Raw genomic sequence first — 19,738 nt, 5'->3', positions numbered from 1 at the left:
TATGCACACACAGACAACCATGCCGGACAAACCCCTACATTCCTGTGAGCCACCAAACAGTGTTTGTAAAATGCTTCCTCTTGTCACAGCAGGGTCACGTTCACTATCTCGTTCAGTCCTCCCAGGAGCCCTCTGAGGTCAAGCAGCACGGTGTTGTCCCCTACTTTGCAGACGGGAAGTGGAGGCTCCTGGAACGGAGAGGCGTGTGTCAGGTCCCCTGCTGAGTTGTCAGATTCTGTTATTGGATGACTTTTGACATGTGACTGAAAACAGAAAACAGTGGACTTGGGGGGAACAGTTGCCGGTTTGCTTTCTTTTCTGCTTTTTCACCCTCCTAAAATGTGTGTGTGTGGGGGGTCTGTTATAGGCCAGCCACCTGGCACATGTTACAAACTTGGGAGTCACTAGTTGGGAAGTTGCTTTTCATGGAGCCACATCAGAGTGATGGACCACCAAGTCAGTGTTTGAGAGAGCCTCCCGCCCACATGGAGCAGGTCATTGAGACCAGATGACTCTGGGGCTGCGGAAAGTATACAACTTGTGGACAATAAACGCACGTTAGAAAAATACCCTTTACTTTTGGGGGAAAAAGTCAGAATTCCAGATTTTCATTCTTTCCCGATGGCACTGGCTCTGGCAATCACCTTGCTGCTGGCCTTTGTGGAGTGACGACTCTAGAGCCATTCCCACCCAGGAGGAACTTGAACCCCACCTGCACCTCTGTACAGCCTGGTCACCCTTTGGCCGGTCCCCACATTTATCTCTCAGAGTGTGACAACAGTCATGACCTTGGAGGGTTCCAGGAAGCATGGACCTTGCCTCTCAGCTCTCTCTCTTTTTCTATCAAGAAAGTGTAAATTTGAAGGAACAGATATTTGACTGAAGGAAATTCAGGACATCTCAGGGGAAGCTGCTGGCATATCCAATTTAATACTTACTAGAGCTACTTCAAACTCCAGAGAGTTAACTTTCTCAAGTAACTTCTGCATGTGTGTGTGTGTGTGCGCCTGTGTGTGTTGGGGAGGACGGGAGAGGAGGAAGAAGGAATACAAATTAGAATGCTCTAAATATCGGTCCCAGAAAAACTCATTTGATCTTAGAAGCTTTTGGGCTGGCTCTGCAGCGGGGAGCTAAGTAAAACAATTTCTTGGCTAACCACCTCCAGTCTCCCACGTCAGACAGTGCTTGGCGGTGTCCAAAAGAGAAACCAAAGGACCTGCCCAGATGGTCCCTCTTTACAGGGGTTTCTGATACCCCTAAGTGAAGGAATGGAGGGTGGCACAGGCCGAAAGGCAGAGACAGTGGCCTGAAGAACGAAGCAAGACTGTCAGGGCCGAAAGGGGCCATGTGGACTGCCCAAGCAAATGCCCCATGTAACGGAAGAGGGACCGGGCCTGCGACACTCCTACACCGCACCCCAAGAGTGCGAGAGCTCTCTGCTGCCTCTGCCCCGGGTGAGTGCTCTCCACCACTTCTGCCACCCCTCTCAGGGGGCAAAGGGTGGCATGGGATTCCAGTTGGCTACTTGGACAAAGATGGAGAAGGGAGGGATTCCAAAATCGAGGGTGAGTTTGCCGTGTGTAGGCTATTTTTTACCATCGTAGTCATTTTTTAGGTGAAATACCAGCTCTCCCTTGTCGAAAGCTTACCGAGTGGCAGGCCTGTAGCAGCCAAACTGGGGTTCAAACCTGGGGCTACCAGGATGTCACAGTGCAATGGCACCTGTAGCTGCCATCGATGGGCACAAATGGTCACTTTGGGTCAGATTGGTTCATCCACAGGTGATGCTAAGTCTGTGCTGTCATATTTATGAAAATGGTAGAATGGACATCTGTTGTCGGCTGCCCAGTCTTTGTCCCTCTCTCAGGGTAGTGATGTCCCAAACTTCCTGTCGGGAGCCGCCACTATGCCGTTCTTAGCTCTGCTAGTTGACTGAGAGTGAGTCCACCCTCGGCTCTGAGGGTGAGCCCCTGGCTAGCAAAGCCTTACCCTGGCCACAGTCTTCAGGACGGGCACATGACCCAGTAGGCCTGTCAGATGTTAGGAAGTGCTTGCCAGGGTCTTCTGAGAAAGAAGCTTTATGCTCTTCTGAGAATGCTACCAGGTGAGATGTTCTCTCTATTGTCTTGACCAAGGACAAGCTCCAGGAGCTTCTGCCGCCATCTTTCAACCCTGTGGAAAGCCAGCCTTCGGGAGGAGCCGACATGTGAAGTTTGGAGGAGAGATGGAAAGTAACTGGGTCCTTGGCGGTATTGAGCTGCTGGATTAAGCTTTGTCTGAAGCCAGCCTTTAAACCTGAGCTGAGACCATACATTCTCTTTATTTTTAAAGCTATTTTAAGTTGAGTTGGGTTTTCTACTAACTTGGAGTTTAAACGTTTTAAACTGACTCAAGTGGGCGGGCCAACCCGTGGAACCCACGGTGGACGCTGGAAGCCAGCAAGTGCTGGGATCGTTCCCAGGCACTGGGCCCTCCTGTTCTGCCATCGGTAGTGGAGTTTCCACTTACTCCTTTCCACTAAGGTCATTAGAAATAGTCCCTCTTTAGAGTGCAAAAATATGCTGAGAGGGTGAAGAAAAAATGACAACGTCTCCAGCAAGTCATAAACTACTTCCCACACCTACTTAAAGTTTAAGACTGCTTTAATATTCCATGTTTAATTGTTAATTGAGAATTTAAAAATCAAAAATGCCAACTTTGCCTTCGATGAGATGGAAAATTATGCTGCTGTAGAAGGTAACATAATGTAAAACAGCCACCATTACCAAGGCACGCAAATGTTTTTGGTATGTAAAATTGCTTTGTAAAATATTTGCTCCATCTGCTGAAAGCGGCAAAGACAATTTTCCCTTGATAGCTAACGGCCCATTTCGGCTGTGTGGCAAGTGATTCGCTGCGGTGGCGGCTCTCATTAAACAGAATGGTGAAAACGCGGTATATAATTCCATACTTACGTGGCATTATCCACTCGCTGCTTCGCGAGGAGTCTGTCCCTCATTATCTAGGCCTCCACCTTGCACCGACGTGCGGGCCTAGCAGTTGATTTGACTCGAGAAGCGTTTTGTCCAACTGAGGCACATATGTCGCGCCTCCATTCCGAAGCTCAGCACAACTGCTTCGCCCGACCAGGAACTCGGGGAAGGTTCATTCGCGTTCGACTTTCCAGCACTTAAGCTGCTGTTTCTTTTTCCCCCTCCCCACAGGGGGCTGTGGCTTTCTTTCTAGGCTCACCCAGCCACGCTGCATGCTGGGGTTTCGATAGATAAAGATTAAGTGATTCTTGAAACTCGTAATTGAACTTCGCACATACACACAAGCGGAGAAAATTTTCCCGGGGGCCGAGACCGCAGTCACAAAAGCCGGATAAACACGGTCTTTGGTTCCCGGCGGAGGCGGCCGCTCCCTCTAAAGGGGTTGTTTGCGCTTTACCCTAAGTCACTTCAGCAGCTGCTGAAGGAGCAATTAAAGATAAATGACCCAGGGTGGCTTAAAAAAAGAAGAATATGTTCATGTTTTGGGAATGATGCTAAAAAGTAGTTACAGCAGCAAGTGGCAGATTTAAAAAATATTTTTAATGTTGGAAAATGGGTTTGAAGGAAATTATATTAAATGTGAGTGACATCAAGTAAATACATGTGACTGCTTTAAAGCTTGCACAGTATTTTAAAGCAAAAACCATGAGGTTTAAAAATCAGCTGCAAGTCAAAATAGCTATAACTATTATTATTGGTAATCGGTTTCTTTCTTTCCAGTTAGAGACATATTGCTGGTTGGAAAAATCGCGTAAGCTGAAAAAGCTCTTTAATTGAAAATTAGAAATGAAAGAAAACACATGTGTCCTTTGGACGCAATTTTTCCCTCAAGTGGTGGGGGAGAAGGGTGAAATTGTGACATGAAAGGAGAGATTGTCAGGAGAAATTATATTTTAATTCCATACAAAAGGAGTGGGTAAGCACCTACTTTTTAAAATAGGAGTGAAGAGCTGTACCTTTTCTGATATTCCCACATGTGCAGATGTACACATACTGAAGGCAGGTGTAATAGCATTATATGTTGATTATTCTTTTCTTTCTACAGACCATGCTTATTAAAGTACCAGGGTAACACATCAGTGAATTCCAAAAGTGAGGATTTTCGTTTGATCTGGCACAATGACACGAAAGTCCCAGTCTTCTCAAGGGCATCCCTCTCTCCCGGAGGGAGGGGCACAAGGTAGGGGGACAGATGACCAGAAGCAAATGGCACGGTCTCCAGCAGAGGAGAGTAAAACTCATTCTGAATTCAGTCCAAGTGCCCACGCCTGCTCTGTGGTTTTCAGCCAAGCAGATATTTCCAAAAGAACTCTTAACGGGGACTTCCTGGATGTGAAAACACTAACCAATTCTCGTTCCTCTCATCTTTTGCTTTATTCCTTCCTTCCACGCTGTTATTGCGAAAAACTGGCAGTTAAATTCAATTGATTCAGAATATTCTGGATCCATATGGCCGCCAACCCTGGAGCTGAGGCGGCGAGAGCGCCTCACTGCTGTTCTCAAGCATTTGCCTCTCCCCTAGTCCCCAGATGGTGGGAGTAACATTTAAACCTCCTTTTCTCTGCCTTGTACAATAGACCTTGGCACCATTTCAACTGTTTACTCCGGTAATTAACAGCTCTGATACCACAACAATTACAACTCCTCCACTCTCACCACAATAATGCTATGAATTAGTGAGAGCTAATGGCTGGAAGGTAGAGTGTTTCCAGACTGCGAGATCTGTGCATTTTTAGAATAAAATAAAAGGTACAAACAGCACGCTTGCAGTAGACAATGATTACCTAGTAATTAGTTTACACAAAGCTTCCTATTTAATGGCAAAACACTGTAATTAACGTGTGACAGAAAATCAAAGGGTACTTTGTAAGCATATGAAAAATTAACACTGCAGGCCCATAGCTTTATGTACTGATTAGAAGCATAATAAATCAATAGGACACACAAACCAAACAGCTTGTATAGCTGATTGTTAGATGTCCTCGGAAGGGGGACCTGGCTTTCATTTGACTGGGGGAGGCAATTTTCTCTCTCCTGTCATCTTCCTCAGGCGCAGAGAGGCCCCTCAAACCCAACCCTGGCAGCTTCATGAAAATAACCACTGAACTGGAAGAAAACATTCTAAGTCATTTTCAGAGATAAGGAAAAATATGTAAATGATTAAGACTTTCCAATGACCGCGGTGACGTGCTGCTACCCTAATTAGAAAAGACACCAAGTGGAACCAGAAAATGAAGCGACCAGGTTTCGGCCGTACGGGCAGAATAATCTCCACCAGGTCAGTGCCTCTTTCCTCGGCGTGTAGGAAGTCCAACTAACCGGAATTTATTTTCTCCTTTCAAATGGTAAGAAGCCAGGGCGCTATCAAAGCTTATTCTTTTGAAGGCATTAGTATCTGGGTAAATAAGTGGGCAGGCACAACTGGGTTGCCGTTCTGTGTCTTCAACGGCCACAATTTTATATAATGATAATTGATGCGGAGAAAAATACTCTGGAAGCCTACAAGACCCTGCAAGACCCCCTGATACATCATCAAAGAAAGATTATATTATGTACACTTGTTCAATGTTACCTGCAATTTAACTGTAATGCGATTTTATGGTAATATTAATAATAACAGGGAGCATTTCTTGAAGGCGTGTGATGTGCTAAAGACATTGCTAACTGATTCACAGTGAATTCTCACCACCTCCCCTGAAGGCAGGTATCAATGTTATCCCTCTTTACAGATGAAGAGACAGAGACTAGAGCCCGTGGTTTCCCATTAGTAACCTCCGTGTGCCTGGGCCACGGAAATGCGGGAGCAATGGCTGCCACGGTCCAGGGACCGTTGTGTTTTTCACGAGTCTCTGTACAAAGGAGAAAACCTGCCACAGGGTAGCGGGTCATAACAGTAGGGACCTGGAGGAGAGCACTTCTCTGGGATTTTCAGATAAGGGGTCTTCTCTAAATGTAGCAAGTACCCTGGGCCAGGAGGAGTGAGTGTGGTTTTCAAACTAGGCACAACTGCTTATTAGCTGTCTGAGCTTAGGCAAGTTAGTTAATTAACTTCCCAAACACCGGTTTCTCCATCTGCAAACAGAATAACAATGCCTTCCTTATCGAAGTGGCACTACCTTCTTAGAAAGTCACGTGGCAATGTGTAACAAGAACCATAACACACGCTACTCCTTGGTCTTCTAGGAAATTCATTCAACAAAAGGTGTTCAATTTTACATTAACCAAAAATAAAAACAAATTCCCCCCACCCTCCTTTCTCCCTCCCTACCACCACCACTACCACACACACACACACACACACACACACACACACACACAATCCCCCCCGCCCTCCTTTCTCCCTCCCTACCACCACCACTACCACACACACACACACACACACACACACACACACACACAATCCCCCCCGCCCTCCTTTCTCCCTCCCTACTACCACCACTACCACACACATACACACACACACAAACTGGACACAACCTAAATTTCCAACTTAGTTGAATGGTTTACCATTTTAGAGTAAATCAATACGAGGGAATATTATACACCCATTAATTATGATGACCACATGTAAACATAGAGAATGTTGAAGGTCTGATGTTTAAATAGCAAATATACTGTTGCTATAGCTATAGGAAATAAATACAACACATTGGGAAATTAATACACAAAAATGAAAACAACTATGCTTGGGAAAACTGATTAAGTCCTTATTTGGTCAAATATACCTTTCATCTCATTATATTACCTTTTAACCTATCCAAAAAATTATGTGGTTACAGGGTCATGGTTCTTCGGGGTCACCTAATAAATACCTACAAGATTCCATACAGGGCACCAAGCTCAGCCGTCCAGTAGTGGTCCCCATGGCCCAGTCACGTGGCCGTCTGAATGGACGGAAGTCATCTCAGTGGAGCGATACAATTCTAACGCACGGATTGGTTGGTGGTTCTCTTCTGTAATAGTGCATTTGGTTTGCTAACTTACTTCTACAGGGAAGCAAACCTACTGTGGCGTATTCTACTTTATCTAGGCTTGGGTGCCTTGAATTAGTATATATATAATGTCTCCCCTTGGCGACCCCCGAATTAATTTAAAATGTCTAATAAAGTACACCGAAGTACAAGTAAAGGTAAACGGTTGTTCCAACGGCTTATAAAATAGCAATATTCCATAGTAGCATAGGGCCAGCTCAGTTTCCTTTTTCCCTTGTCCTGTGAGTGGGAGAACTGTGGCACCGCGACCTCTGCATCTTGCACCACTCACCCAGGGAAGCAGAGGCCCTGAGAAGGTCCGCGCAGAAAAACCAAAAGAGCGAACAGCTTAGCTCTTCACCTGGAGAAACTGCTCTGCAAAAGTCGCTTGCAAGGTGGCGTCAGCAGTAGCATTACTGCCACCATGCCACTCTCCCAGGACCGAGGGAGGGAAGATTTACCCCTTAAAAAAAGAAATAAAAGAAAACACCAGTTCAACTGGTTAGAGTATCATCCCGTAAACCGAAAGGTCGCCGGTTTGGTTCCTGATCGGAGCACACACCTAGCTAGGTTGCAGGTTTGGTCACCCTTGGGTGCATATAAGAGGCAATTGAGGTTTTCTCTTGAATTGCTGTTTCTCCCCCCGCCCAACCCCTTCCTCTCTCTCTAAAAACAATGAAAACATGTCCTTGAGTGAGGTTAAAAAAAACAAAAGAAACCACCACCAGAAGGACTGGTACCACAGCAACTGTTTACTGGAGTCTCCCTGCGCCGTCTGAGGTGAGCGTGTCCGGGAAGGCTTTTCCCTTACACGTGTGCCTTCCACGACTTGAGCTTTCATTCCTACTGCATGGAAAGAAATGCCTCTGACTGGCGGGTGGGGAGTTTGGAGGGTAAGCAAGTGTGTGGATTCATTAACCATCAACAAGCATCGAGGACTTAAACGAGTCCACTGGACTCTTTGGGAGAATCAGGTTCTGTTACCCGGTAGAATGAAGAGGAAAAGGTTTGTACCAAGCCAGCAGGAAAAGAGTGAGGTCTGTTCTCCGTTCTCACTGTGGCCGTCATGAAACATTCCGCTTTTCCTAAAGCCCCCTACTCGTCTATACTGATTTGTAACAACGTGACTACAGCTCGTTAGCATTTGTTTGCTCCGTGACTTTGTTTCAAGTCTCATCTGCAACCAGCTAAGTAGCTCTGGTTCTAAATTAGACAGGTAGGAAAAAAAGATGATCTTTGTACTGGGTCCTTGAGTCTACACGGAAAGATGCCTCCGTCTAAATCCATTATCTGCGTAAGAAGCAAGAGAATCTCAAAACGGCTCCAGCTCCCGTAAACGGCCCTGTTTTTAATCTGTTGCCTACAACACACCAATGAGAAAAATCACGGTATCGTGTCATAAACTGCTATGCAAATGATGCTATTTGTAAGTATTAACATAATTTAGTGCTTACAGTCATAATCTCATTTCTAATAATTCTCCCAGAATGGAGTCTTTCTCTGGACTCTTAGCCTGCAGGATAGTCTTCCATCAGGAAGCTGAAATTTTTAATAACCTGCCAGCACATGTTTTGTACGTGCCGGGCGAGGCTTGATGACACAACATCTTCATTATGAAAAGAAACAGGTCCACCGACAGACAGGGGGGCACGGAAACACGCCCGTGCTCGTGGAGGCATCCTTCGATGTCTGCTGTGCGCCACTGCCCCGGCATCCGGAACAAAGGAGGATTCCAGGCCTAAATGCTCAATAGCTACACTCAATGGAGATTACAGTTCACTTCCACTCGGAATGCAATTTTACTTTGAAGGCAAAAAATGTTAATAGTTTCCTACCCCCAACCCCTTCAAAAAAGCTCTTTGGAGCTGTTTTATTTATTTTAAAAAATATATTTTTGGCTTTTAACCACACTATGGCTAAGCATATGTCTCAGAGTATAAAAAGATTTCTGAATAATAATTTTGTCCTTATTAAGTTAAAGAATGATTTAGGTAGATTATGAATTATTCAAGAATTTCACATTTAATAACCTTAATAATAATGCTAAATGTATTTCATGACAATTTAAAATGGTAGAGTTTAAAATAATTGAAATTACATAATATATAGTCAGGCTCCTAAGTACAATTCAGCCAATGTCAATATTTTAAATATTTTTTAAACTTAAAGTCAAACATTTAAAATTTATCATAGTCTAGTTTTAGGAGAATTTAAGAAAAAATTATTGGTTTGAAATATTGAGACCAACAAATACTTTGCACACTAATATTTCAATTTTTTAAATGAAAAAGTCATATTTTCATCAGTGATTCAACAGTTTTGCTTTAAAAAGAAACTTCTATACAATATGAAACAAAATCCGTTTCAAAAATAACACAAGAGAAACCTCTATGGGCCTCAAAATTAAATACATTTTCCTTGTGTTTTTTTTTTTCTAGAAGAGTAATTCATTTCGGTAGCCCTTAAATAATATGTAAAGAGCTGGCCATGACAGGTGCTGCATTTAGTCCCTTCACTGATGCAGGGGGAAGAAAAGCCCGGAATAGATCACGGGGAGAACGGGAACATTTGTCAGAGGGAACTCTCTCTTCTGACTGTTCTCTAGATTTATTCCTCGCTTCACTCTCAGAGGAATAGTGCGGCTCTCTCTCGTGTGCCCCTCCTTTCCCATCACTTGTGTCTTGATTCATACCCTTCTAAATGTGTGTGAGTACGGTGGGCGCTCCAAGGAGATGCAAATCACTGCGCTGCCCACCGTCACGCACGTCAGTAGGGAAGGGTCAGCGAAGGGAATTTGCCTCTGAATCTTCTTCACCGGTAGGTCAGCCAAGACAGAGGTTTGGGATTCAGGGCAGCTAGGCTAGTCTAGGCCTCTGGATGCAAAGTGAGGCAGCTGTTAGAATGGTGGGTTGGATTTATATATTAGGCCATATAAAATTACCTTAATTATTAACCAAGTTTGGAACAGACTAAGAAGTGGTGCAATTCGTCCTTCCACCAATATACAATGCATGGAAGATTCTACAAACTCATATGCTAAGACATTTTACCTATTGTTCAGCTTGGACCTGGAGATTCTCTGGCCAGGGTGTATCATTTTCTCAACATCTCACAGGGACCAGCAGTTACAGAAATTTCCTGGAATTGTCTCCAGAAACACATGGCTGCTGACAGAATGCTATTATACATTAGCTTTCAGGTGACGACCATTCACTAATAGAATTTCTCTCTCATAATAAAATACGGGCCAGCTTATTAATATCAGTTGTTAGCAGCATATGATCAAGACCCACTTAGAGCAAATGATGAGACTTGTAATGTTACCTGAATGTGGTTAAAAAAACCTATTTCCTAATGATTACAATCTACTTGAAGACATGAATGAAGGCTTTTAGGGCCCAATGAAGGGACATTTAAAATAACCTAACCAACCCCATTGCCTAAGAAGGGCAAACGATTTGCCTAAGGTTCACTGCCGACCCTTGAAGAAGGTGCTTCCATCTCCTAGTGAAGCCTTTGCTTCATTTCCTAACAGTTCAGACTCGGTGTGTTTGTGTCGCCACGGAACACTCACCTGTGCCCATTTCTTGTTCCAGTCTCTGCGGCCATATCTGCTGCTCTCCTTTAGGATCCACTTGTGGCACTTGAGGTGGGAAAGAATGTCACAAAACGCGGTCCCATTTCCTCCAAACTCATAGTCCATTTTAAAGAGCCAGCGTTGGATTCCCAGGTGATCGGCGACCAGCTGGCTCAGCTGTTCTATCATCTGTGGGGACAAAGCCACAGCTACATTTAATACAGCTCGTCTCCTGGTTTCCTTTTCAGGGTGTTGGACGTCTCACACCTCTATTCCGAATGGTCTGTCCATTTGGTTATCCTCTAGTTATCAAGACAGATGGGAAGAAGTTTTAAGTGATGTACATATGATGTGATGAAACCACTAACCAATGGGAATAAAGGCATGTTTAAAAGTATAGTCTTATCTATGAGAAATTCTGAAATTATCATTTAGCTGCTTTTCAAGGCAAAATAAAGAATCCTTGAATATCTGTGCTTGAATCTTGGTATTGTTTTCTTCAGAGAGGTATGTATTTACTTATTGATTCAAGTGTTTTTTTTTTAAATTTCAACACTATAAACTAAAGTTAAAGACTGCACTAACTCTTTGTAGTCTTGAAAACTAACTATTTGGTGCTTTGTTGAGTCTTTAGATGTTATAACCTATAAAACATTTAACTTTTTCCTCATTAACATGCTTGAATGCATTCGTTTGGTCAATGGGCCGAGTGGATGATAAAGGAGATACAACAGTCATGGAAGCAACTTTCCTGGACTACAGACCTGCCCTGCATTTTATTTGAAACAGCATTCCCTCAAGAACTGGGCGCGGTCACACGGAAGTGTAAGGGGTGAAAGTCAAGCCTAGTATCATGATGATGGTAATGTGATACTAAAGTCGCTCTCAGTGGGAGTCCGGCCTTTGACTAAGCTCTACACATCAGTTTCCTCATTTCACAGTCACAAAACCTGTAAGGTAGGCACCATTATTCGTTTCATTTCATATATAAATAATTGAGACTCAGCTAACTTGAATAACTTGCCCATGATCATGCACACCTAAGCTCATTCTCTCTGCACCGTGCTGCCTAGCTCAGCCTGCAGAGAGGCGGAGGGAAAGGTGGGGCAGAGAAAGAAGTTAGGAGAGAAGCAAGAGAAGCAACTTGCCTTACTGTCAGTAAGTCATTTGGGATTACAGGTCATACTGTTCTAGTATGGCCATGGAGGAAAATAACTCAATATCACAAAATGTTTTTTTCTGGCCTTCTCATCAGACTTCCCAGTCCGTACTTCCCAGGAAGAGACAAAGCATAGGAGGCACTCGCTCTGCTGAGCCTACCCACCGCTGTGCTCGGCTATGGTCTTCGGTACTGAAGGAGGCCGCTACAACACTCTCATTCTCTTCTCTCTTGATGACTTTTTGCTCACCAAATGGATTTTTAATTTTTTTCAACTAAAACATGTGAAAGGACGCAAGGTTATGGTTCTGCTGAAGTCTGGAGCTGGAAGATTACCGTTACTTGATTAAAGGCACAGTCTGCTCTCTTGAGTTGTAGTTTTTCCAGCAGATCTTCCTGGGGATGTTACACTACACAGCAGTGTGGAAGTGATATCAAAATGGGCATTCCTGGGATCCCTGCAAGCCCCATGCAACCATGGGGTATTCAATTAGGGCAAAATGGAATTGTCTTAGCTCCCTCATTATCCCGTTGTGTCCGTGGATAATTCGGGTGTTTAAATGACACGCACTCTGGTCTATACACCATATGGCTGTGAGCATAGCCTACAAAGGTTTCTCACTGTGCTTTCCGACGTTACATCCCTTCTTTCTCCAGTGCTGTGCTGAGAAGAGAGATTCTATATTTCATCATGCTTTCCTGTATTATGATCATACTTTGCAAAAGTAGAAATGGCCTTTGGCATGTTAATATCCTATAAAATTCTTTTGCTAGTGTAGGGAAAGGTGTAATGGCCTAGCATTTTTTATTGAATATTGGGATGTACTGTATATTCAGAGATTCAACTACTAACAAAATTATCATCTGTTTCTTCCAAATCCTATTATTTGTTGCTCCTGAGAATCCAATAAATGGGCGCCTGTTGATGGATCCCCTAGAGTAATGAAAAGGATCAATAGTATTGTAAAGGCTGCACCACAGGAAAGAGTTATGTGCTATCTTCAAGTGAAAATTGAACAGCGCTTTAAAATAGCATCGCCATTTTTTTGCTTATTTAACCAAAGCTGTCAATATTTCATACGGAGCACATGCCAGAGAGAGAACTGGCATGTTTGCTTTATGGATCAAAACAAACAGGAAATGTTCACGGTGCTCGTGCTCGATGTAACAGATAAATAAATAAATTACTTTAGCATAAACCAAATGACTTTATGCTACCTCCAAACATTTATCATTTTCTGTTGGAGTCTATCCGTTCAAAAGACGTAGTACAGTGTTACATTGCTATTCATTTTACTCTGGTGTAGACAGAAGTGGAAAAATGACTACTGCTAAAATCCAGCTCATAGTCAGGGATATCTATTCACCTAAGTTAAAATAATCACAGCTTTCCTTCACCAGCTTTCAGTTTATGACGCACATCGGTAAAAAGTCAGTGCCATTGATTCATCGCCATCTGCAAATTCAAAATGCTGACGCACTCAGATAGATTGGGTAGGGGAGCCACTCTCTGGGAAGGTCTCAGTGGAGCACTTCAATTCTTGATGACCTCAGACGTGTGTTTCCCAAACCAGTAGAACAGGACTCCATCATAACTCTGTTTATCGTGATGCAGTTTTCAATCGCCGTGGGTGAAATGACATCCCTCAGATCTGGTGTGTCTACAAGGAGGTTTTAAATCCTACTTCCTCTAATACCAGTATTAGAGGAAGGTTTTACTGCATTACCTGTGCCTGCATCTGTAACCACGATCAACATAGAAAGTTCCACAATGTTTCATGGCAAAGATTGCCTGAGTCCTCATCAGTGAAGACAAAAGCAAGACTCGATATAAATATTGCACATATGCTTTTTAATGTAATGTATTGTACATGTGTGAACATTGTTTAATGTAAGGTACATGCATGAAATTGTATCATTTTAAAATGCATTTCACTTGTATTAAGTCTGTCAGTCAAGTATTCTACTGGGAGGCAGAGTGAAGCACTTTGTCATCTTCAAATTCTAGTGGAGGCTAATGACAAGGGACCTCACAGTTCAGGAGGAGCCTCTTCGCTACTCCTATTAAAACTGCCTGTGTCTTTTCCAGACTCTGTGACCTTAAAGAGCAACTTCCCTTATGAACCCACATAAGGGTGTGGCCCCAGAACACTCTTTAAAGATAGAAACATTTTAGGGCAATATAATAAACTAGTAGTATCTTTAAACTAGTCTCTGAAAAGTATGACTTGTTGAAAGGCTTGGTTTGGGGGCTCCCCAGATATGAGGTGCACAGCATCATGATCGGGCAGCTGAGAGAAGAAGGAAGAACCCTAAACTTGTCCCCCCCAGAGTGCCTCGTTGTGCACCGTTCTTTAGTTTCCCAGGAAGCGGGTGCCTGGGACCAGCTGTGACCGGCTCAGAGTCATGGTCAAGAGGTGGACTGAAATCAAGTCCAGGAAATCTTACCAGCCATTTATCTTTTTATTTCCTTTGTGGTGACAAAGAGTAGCAGTTAAATGGGAGAACACCTGCCAGAGTTAACTCAGAGATATTTCTAGTGGCTGATATTTTTGTCTCCAAATAGTTTTGGCCCTAACTATTGGTTGGAAGATATATAGCTACAGATTTAGCCCAAGACAAAACCCAGAAGCAGTTTTATTCCTGGAGCCATCTCACTTCCCTGTCTGGGGTTTTCCCCCTTCTCCCTTCGTGGCTCCTTCCTGAGGGACCAAAGGGTGTTTGTGTGAGTGAAGGATGTCTGCAGCCCTCTGCTATAGGCCCCCTGTAGCCTGGCTTGGCCGAAAGGCTCACTCCCTGGAGCTTTCCAAACCTGCACATTTTATCCAAGAGAGTCTTTCACATTTCTCAGGTCCTGCTCAATGACTGGCTAGCTAGATGACTGCTCAATGGCTAGCTAAAATGACAATGAACTAAGTAATCCATGTCGATGCAATATTGATAGAAGATCGGTACACTAACAACATCTTCCATGTCTTAATCCAAATGAGTAAATATTTTGGGAATTCCAGCAATTTCCACAAGGACAATACATTTAACCACGGGGGCCTAAAGTAGATTCCAACCGATCAACCCAAGTATTCCACACAGCCTTCCCTAGGCAGGGCTGGCTCCAGAAGACCTAGCGTCCCTGTGAGCTCACGAGGATGTGCTGTGCTTGAACAGAGCCTCTCCCGTCCACCCCACATACCTGCTGGTGACTACAGATGTCACATATTCCAGGGGGGACAGGCACATTGGCGCTGGCAAAGACCCGTTTGCTTCCAGACTTGGCGCTATAAAGATGCGCTAGTTCAGGCTCCGGGCCCAGGATGGGGACGTCCAACATATCCGCCACGGCCAAGTCATCCCTGTGGAGGAGCCCGCTGACTATGTAGGCTTCTTGTCCTCGGATGAGATTTTTGATTCTTTTGATTGCCTTGGGACTGTACATGAGGTGAGTGGCCAGGCACATGTGATGCTTCTGGGGAAAGAGCACACTACTCTTGTTAGAAGATGTTCTTTCTCTAGTCCATACACCTAATTTATAATGTTGCACGCCATAAATGCATTATTAATAGCAGGCTGGGTTATGACCTATCCTGTTGTTTAGCCGTTTAAATTGATAAAAGCTGTTGGGGTGAGGCTCTATAATCGCTCACATCTTTAGTGTGTGGGAAATAGGCTCACTGGGAATAGAACTAATTACTACACATCTGTATTTATTTGATCCACGTGGAATTATCCTTCTGTCAGAAGGAAAAGAGGCTGGCAGCCTTTGGGTAATGGTGATTCATCTCTGCAACACTTCTGGCATGGTTTAACACTAAAGCGTCTGGAAAATCAATACAAAAAATGAAGAAAAACGCATCCTAGTATTCTTCACTGCACGGGACTCCTGGTCTGGCACCCTCTAAGTGATTCGGTAGGAAAAAGGCACTTGCCTTGATACTCTCTTCCCCAAGTTCTGCTTCAGAGAATATGTACTTTCATAATGATTATCATGGTTCTTGGCCAACAACTCTGGGAGGATTCATGAATAAAAAAATATTTGAAAATTTTAGCAAGGCTCAAGCTCATTTTCCAATGGAAAACTCTTTTATTTTATTTTTGATTATTTACACCCAGCTCAGCAGTACATGTGATGGTCTCATTCAATTAAATAAATAATTCTGGCCTGTCTGATAGAGGCTGAGGACCAAGCCAGATGGTCATCACGCACCAAAATGAATGCAACCGTGCTTCTGCGTCCAAGGAGTGGGGACGCAAATGCGTGCCGTTAATGAATAACTAATCCAAGCGGAGGAAGGCCATAAAGAACTACAGAAGGCCTCGGAGGCATGGAGAAGGGAGGCAGAAGCCGCATGCTGGTGGGGAGGGCTGAAAAGGCACATCACTCATTCTCCTCGGGCCTCAGTTTCTTCACCTGTAAAATGAGTGTCATGCTAGCCCTCATCTCCTAGGGATGCTGCGAGGGTTAAATGAGATAATGCAGGCAAAGCACCTAGCACAGTGCCTTGGACATAATAAGCACTTAATGAATATTACCTACTATTATTACAATGAGAGAGGTTGGGGTTGAGGTGATTTTTGAAGGATGGGTAGGATTTTATCAGGTGAGGATGGGTGTGGGAAAGACTTTAGCCAAGGATGAACTATGAGAAGCCACGATAGTGCTCGCTTCCTCTAGAGAAGGGCTGGCGTTGGGAGTCAAACAGGTCTGGCTTTGAATCCAGCTCCATTACCTATAAGCTACCTGAACCTGGGCAAGGAACCTAGACTCCCTGAGCCTAAGTTTTCCTGTCTGTTAAATGGGAATAAAAATACCCATTGGCTGGGTTGCTCTAAGGATAAAACAAGATCGTGAATGTAAACACCTATGACAATGCGTGGCATTGCGTTGCTATTCAGTAAATGGAGTACTTATGATTACAGAGAAAACTCTCTCTTTAAAGCCATTAAAATGTCATGCAAATAATATAATGCAAGATGCCAGAGTCTTAGGGAGTTCAAGGGATTTTGTAGACTCGCAACTACTCCCCCAATTCTAGTCAAAATCATCTGCTCTGCACGGCATGAAAATGTGGAGAAATGTCAAGCAACTATTCCTGAGTTGCTTGAGTATCAGTGGCAGCAGCGTGCACACTGTTGGGGGGCACGATAGCTGCTGAGTGCGGGAGACAGGGGCTGCGGGGGCCCTGGGATTTCAGTCCCGCCTGAATCTGTAACTTGCAGGGTGATTTAGGAACCTCAACCCTTCTGAGCCCCAGCCCCCCACATTCAAATGGAGGGTTGGACTAGACATCTCCAGGGTCCTTCCAGCTCTGAAATAACTTTTCCCTTAAAACCAGAGCTCTTCTGGACTTATTGCTTAATGGGTACGGAGTTTCTGCTTGGGATGTTGAAAAAGTTTTGAAAATGGATAATGTGATGGTTGCCAACAATGTGAATGTGCCTAATGCCTCTGACCTCTATGCTTGAAATGGTTACAATGGTAAATGTTATGTTATGTGTACTTGACCTCCTCCCCCTCAAAACCTCAGAGTTCTTCTGAGAAGAGGGTTTGTTGATGTGCCCCCTATTGGGCCCTTCCTCCAGGGTAGGGGTTCTAGTCTAAGCTCCTTAGATCTATGTCACATGCCTCTTCTACCATAACTGAAATCCATTTTCACAGCCTACTTCTGAGAATGCAGCTCTGGGAAGCCCGGGAGTTCCGCTAGACAGCGGCTGGGAACAGCGCCTGTGAGTCTGTGTTTCCTGTCTGGGTGGTCACGGTCTCTCCCCCTAGTTTCTTCCATTCCTTTCCTTTTCCCACCAATGATTCCAATCGGGCAATGTAAAAACATTTTATGTCTGGGAGAACTGGTGAACTGCACAGTGCACATGGTGGGCTTCTCAGGGCACCCGGAAAGTGCTTCAAGGTGGCAATCCTTGCACGTTAAGGTCACAAGGTTGAAGCATTTGGACATGTCTTCTCCCACCTGAGCCATACCGCCCCGTGCCTATCCACACCCCTCTTTTGCAGATGAGGAAACTGAGGCTCAAGTGATTTGCCCCAAGTCACCAGCTAGTTAACAGCAGAGGTAGGATTTAACCCAGGAGTCAGGACAGGTGTCACGCCACAGCTGCCGCGGTCTCTCCCATTTTGCAGGCTGAGCAGTGAAGGGTTGGTGAGCTGCTGGGGTGTGATGAGGGGCAAGCAGATGCAGTGATAGATGTAATGTCAAAGTTCTGAGCACGTCTCCAACCGGGATGAATTTCTACCTCCTCTTGGTTTGCTCATCTCTATTGGCAGGAACTCTACCCGACTCTATGTTACAGTCATCTGTGGGATCGCCTTATTCTTCAGGCCAGGTGGTACCTGATGCTGTGTTCAATACGTGTTTATAAAGGTTTGAACATGAGTGGGTGGCAGAGGACACATTACTGACTGCGGGTCTTGTGTGACCATTTAGAGGAAATCAGTGTCACTGGATCCAGGCAATGGATTACACAGCAGACAAAGATCTAAAATGGTCCTAATTCCACAGCATTATAACTGCATTGAAGTTATCACCACTATTTTTTTTTACCTGAGACAAAAGGTAGTTGTTTGGGATGTCTTTATAAACATTAAAGTGTTAAAAAATAGACACGATGATGTTATAATAGCACCTTTACCCAAATCCAAACATTGTACAGGGACTTGGAGAGATGTACAAACAGATTTTTGGCATGCTTTTTAAAAAATCTCCTCAAAGTCATCCATTTGAATGAAAATCAGCAATGATACAATCTCCCCAACCCACTAAAAAGAAATAAAGCAATAACTAAACATGAGCAGGAACTGATTTGAAAGTGAGAGTTAAATTTCTGTATTCTAAAAATTTGATTGCCTATGAGTGATTACTCAAATAATTTAAGCTTAAACTGTGAGAAGTATTAAGATGTACTTAAAATATTCCCTAGTTGTTTCTACTCGCCATGATGCAGACCTGAGATATGAATAAAACACAGTGTCCCTGCCAGTGCTAACTGCCTCTCTCGTGCTAGGAAGTCGGAGTGGGCTGGCAAGGGTACCTTTCTCAGGTAATAGGATTATAGAGCTGGGAAGGACTTTGAAATGATAACCCATCACCTCATTTTATAGATGAAGAGCAAAGAACAGAGAGGTAAACGGCTCGCCCAAGGCCACAAAGTCATCCAGGAGCAGCCATTCCAACTCATGATAGTGTTCAGGGGTCAGACAGATTTTGGTTCGTACTCTGATCCCACTAGTAACTTGGGAGTAGAAAAATGAGTCTTGGTTTCCTCACCCACAGAAGGAGATTGATGCATTGTTCTGATAATGAAATGATACCATGTATGTAAGCATTTGATACAGGTTAAGTTCACTCCCTTACCTTCTTCCAAACCAGCACCTCTTCCCGTTCTATGCCTCTTTAATATATATGGGCATTTAAGATGCACAGAAACTCTTTATTAGCAGCTATCAGGAGAAAATCAAGACATTCTACACAAATGACAGTTTTTTCTTCCTTGCTTCCTAACGTCCACAGTAACTCTGCCACTGAAGCCACGGGGTGCAAGCACCAAAGCCACCCTTGCATCGACTGTGGATACTGGGAGGTTCCTAAGACTGTACGTAAGTGGCGATGATTTGTCCTTCTGTCTTTCCCTTTGCTTGTCCCACCCCAGCTTTGGCCTTCCTCTTCCACAGCCCAGAGGTGCAAATGAAACAGAGAGCTTTAGGGGGAACATTAAGGTATCCAGTTACTAAAAAATGAAATCTTCATCTTGGTAGAAGAGAGCAAAATCTTATGATATTTCATTGAGTACACCAGCAAAGCAGAAAGGCTATAGCAACCCTCCCCAGCCTGGGCAGGCCTTTTTGGGCAGGCAGGGGTCAAAGTCATGGTGTATCAAAAGGGTTAATGGGTAGTAACTGAACACATGCATACTTCCTACATGAAGCATGTGATCGGTGTCTCTGGCATGCAATCAGGGAGAGTGTTGACTTTGGTGCATCCCACTTGTAAGT

At 44.1% G+C, this 19,738-nt stretch overlaps 1 protein-coding gene across 8 annotated transcripts in view; it reads right to left on the bottom strand.

Moving 5' to 3' along the window:
• The window catches only part of IQCH (IQ motif containing H), a 185,429-nt gene that overhangs the window by 61,067 nt on the left and 104,624 nt on the right, over positions 1-19,738 (bottom strand). For all 8 annotated transcript variants that reach the window (XM_071221988.1, XM_045201370.3, XM_045201367.2 and 5 more), the window contains 2 exons: positions 14,930-15,202; positions 10,578-10,769 (listed from right to left, as the gene is read on the bottom strand). In XM_071221988.1, coding sequence (XP_071078089.1) covers positions 10,578-10,769; positions 14,930-15,202 — 465 coding nt within the window. The remainder of the gene's footprint in view (positions 1-10,577; positions 10,770-14,929; positions 15,203-19,738) is intronic.

This window comes from Desmodus rotundus, chromosome 7 (assembly GCF_022682495.2).
Source record: "Desmodus rotundus isolate HL8 chromosome 7, HLdesRot8A.1, whole genome shotgun sequence".
In the NCBI taxonomy this organism is placed as follows: domain Eukaryota; kingdom Metazoa; phylum Chordata; class Mammalia; order Chiroptera; family Phyllostomidae; genus Desmodus; species Desmodus rotundus.
Note: the sequence above shows the minus strand (reverse complement) of the source record. Positions and strands in the feature narration are given on the sequence as shown.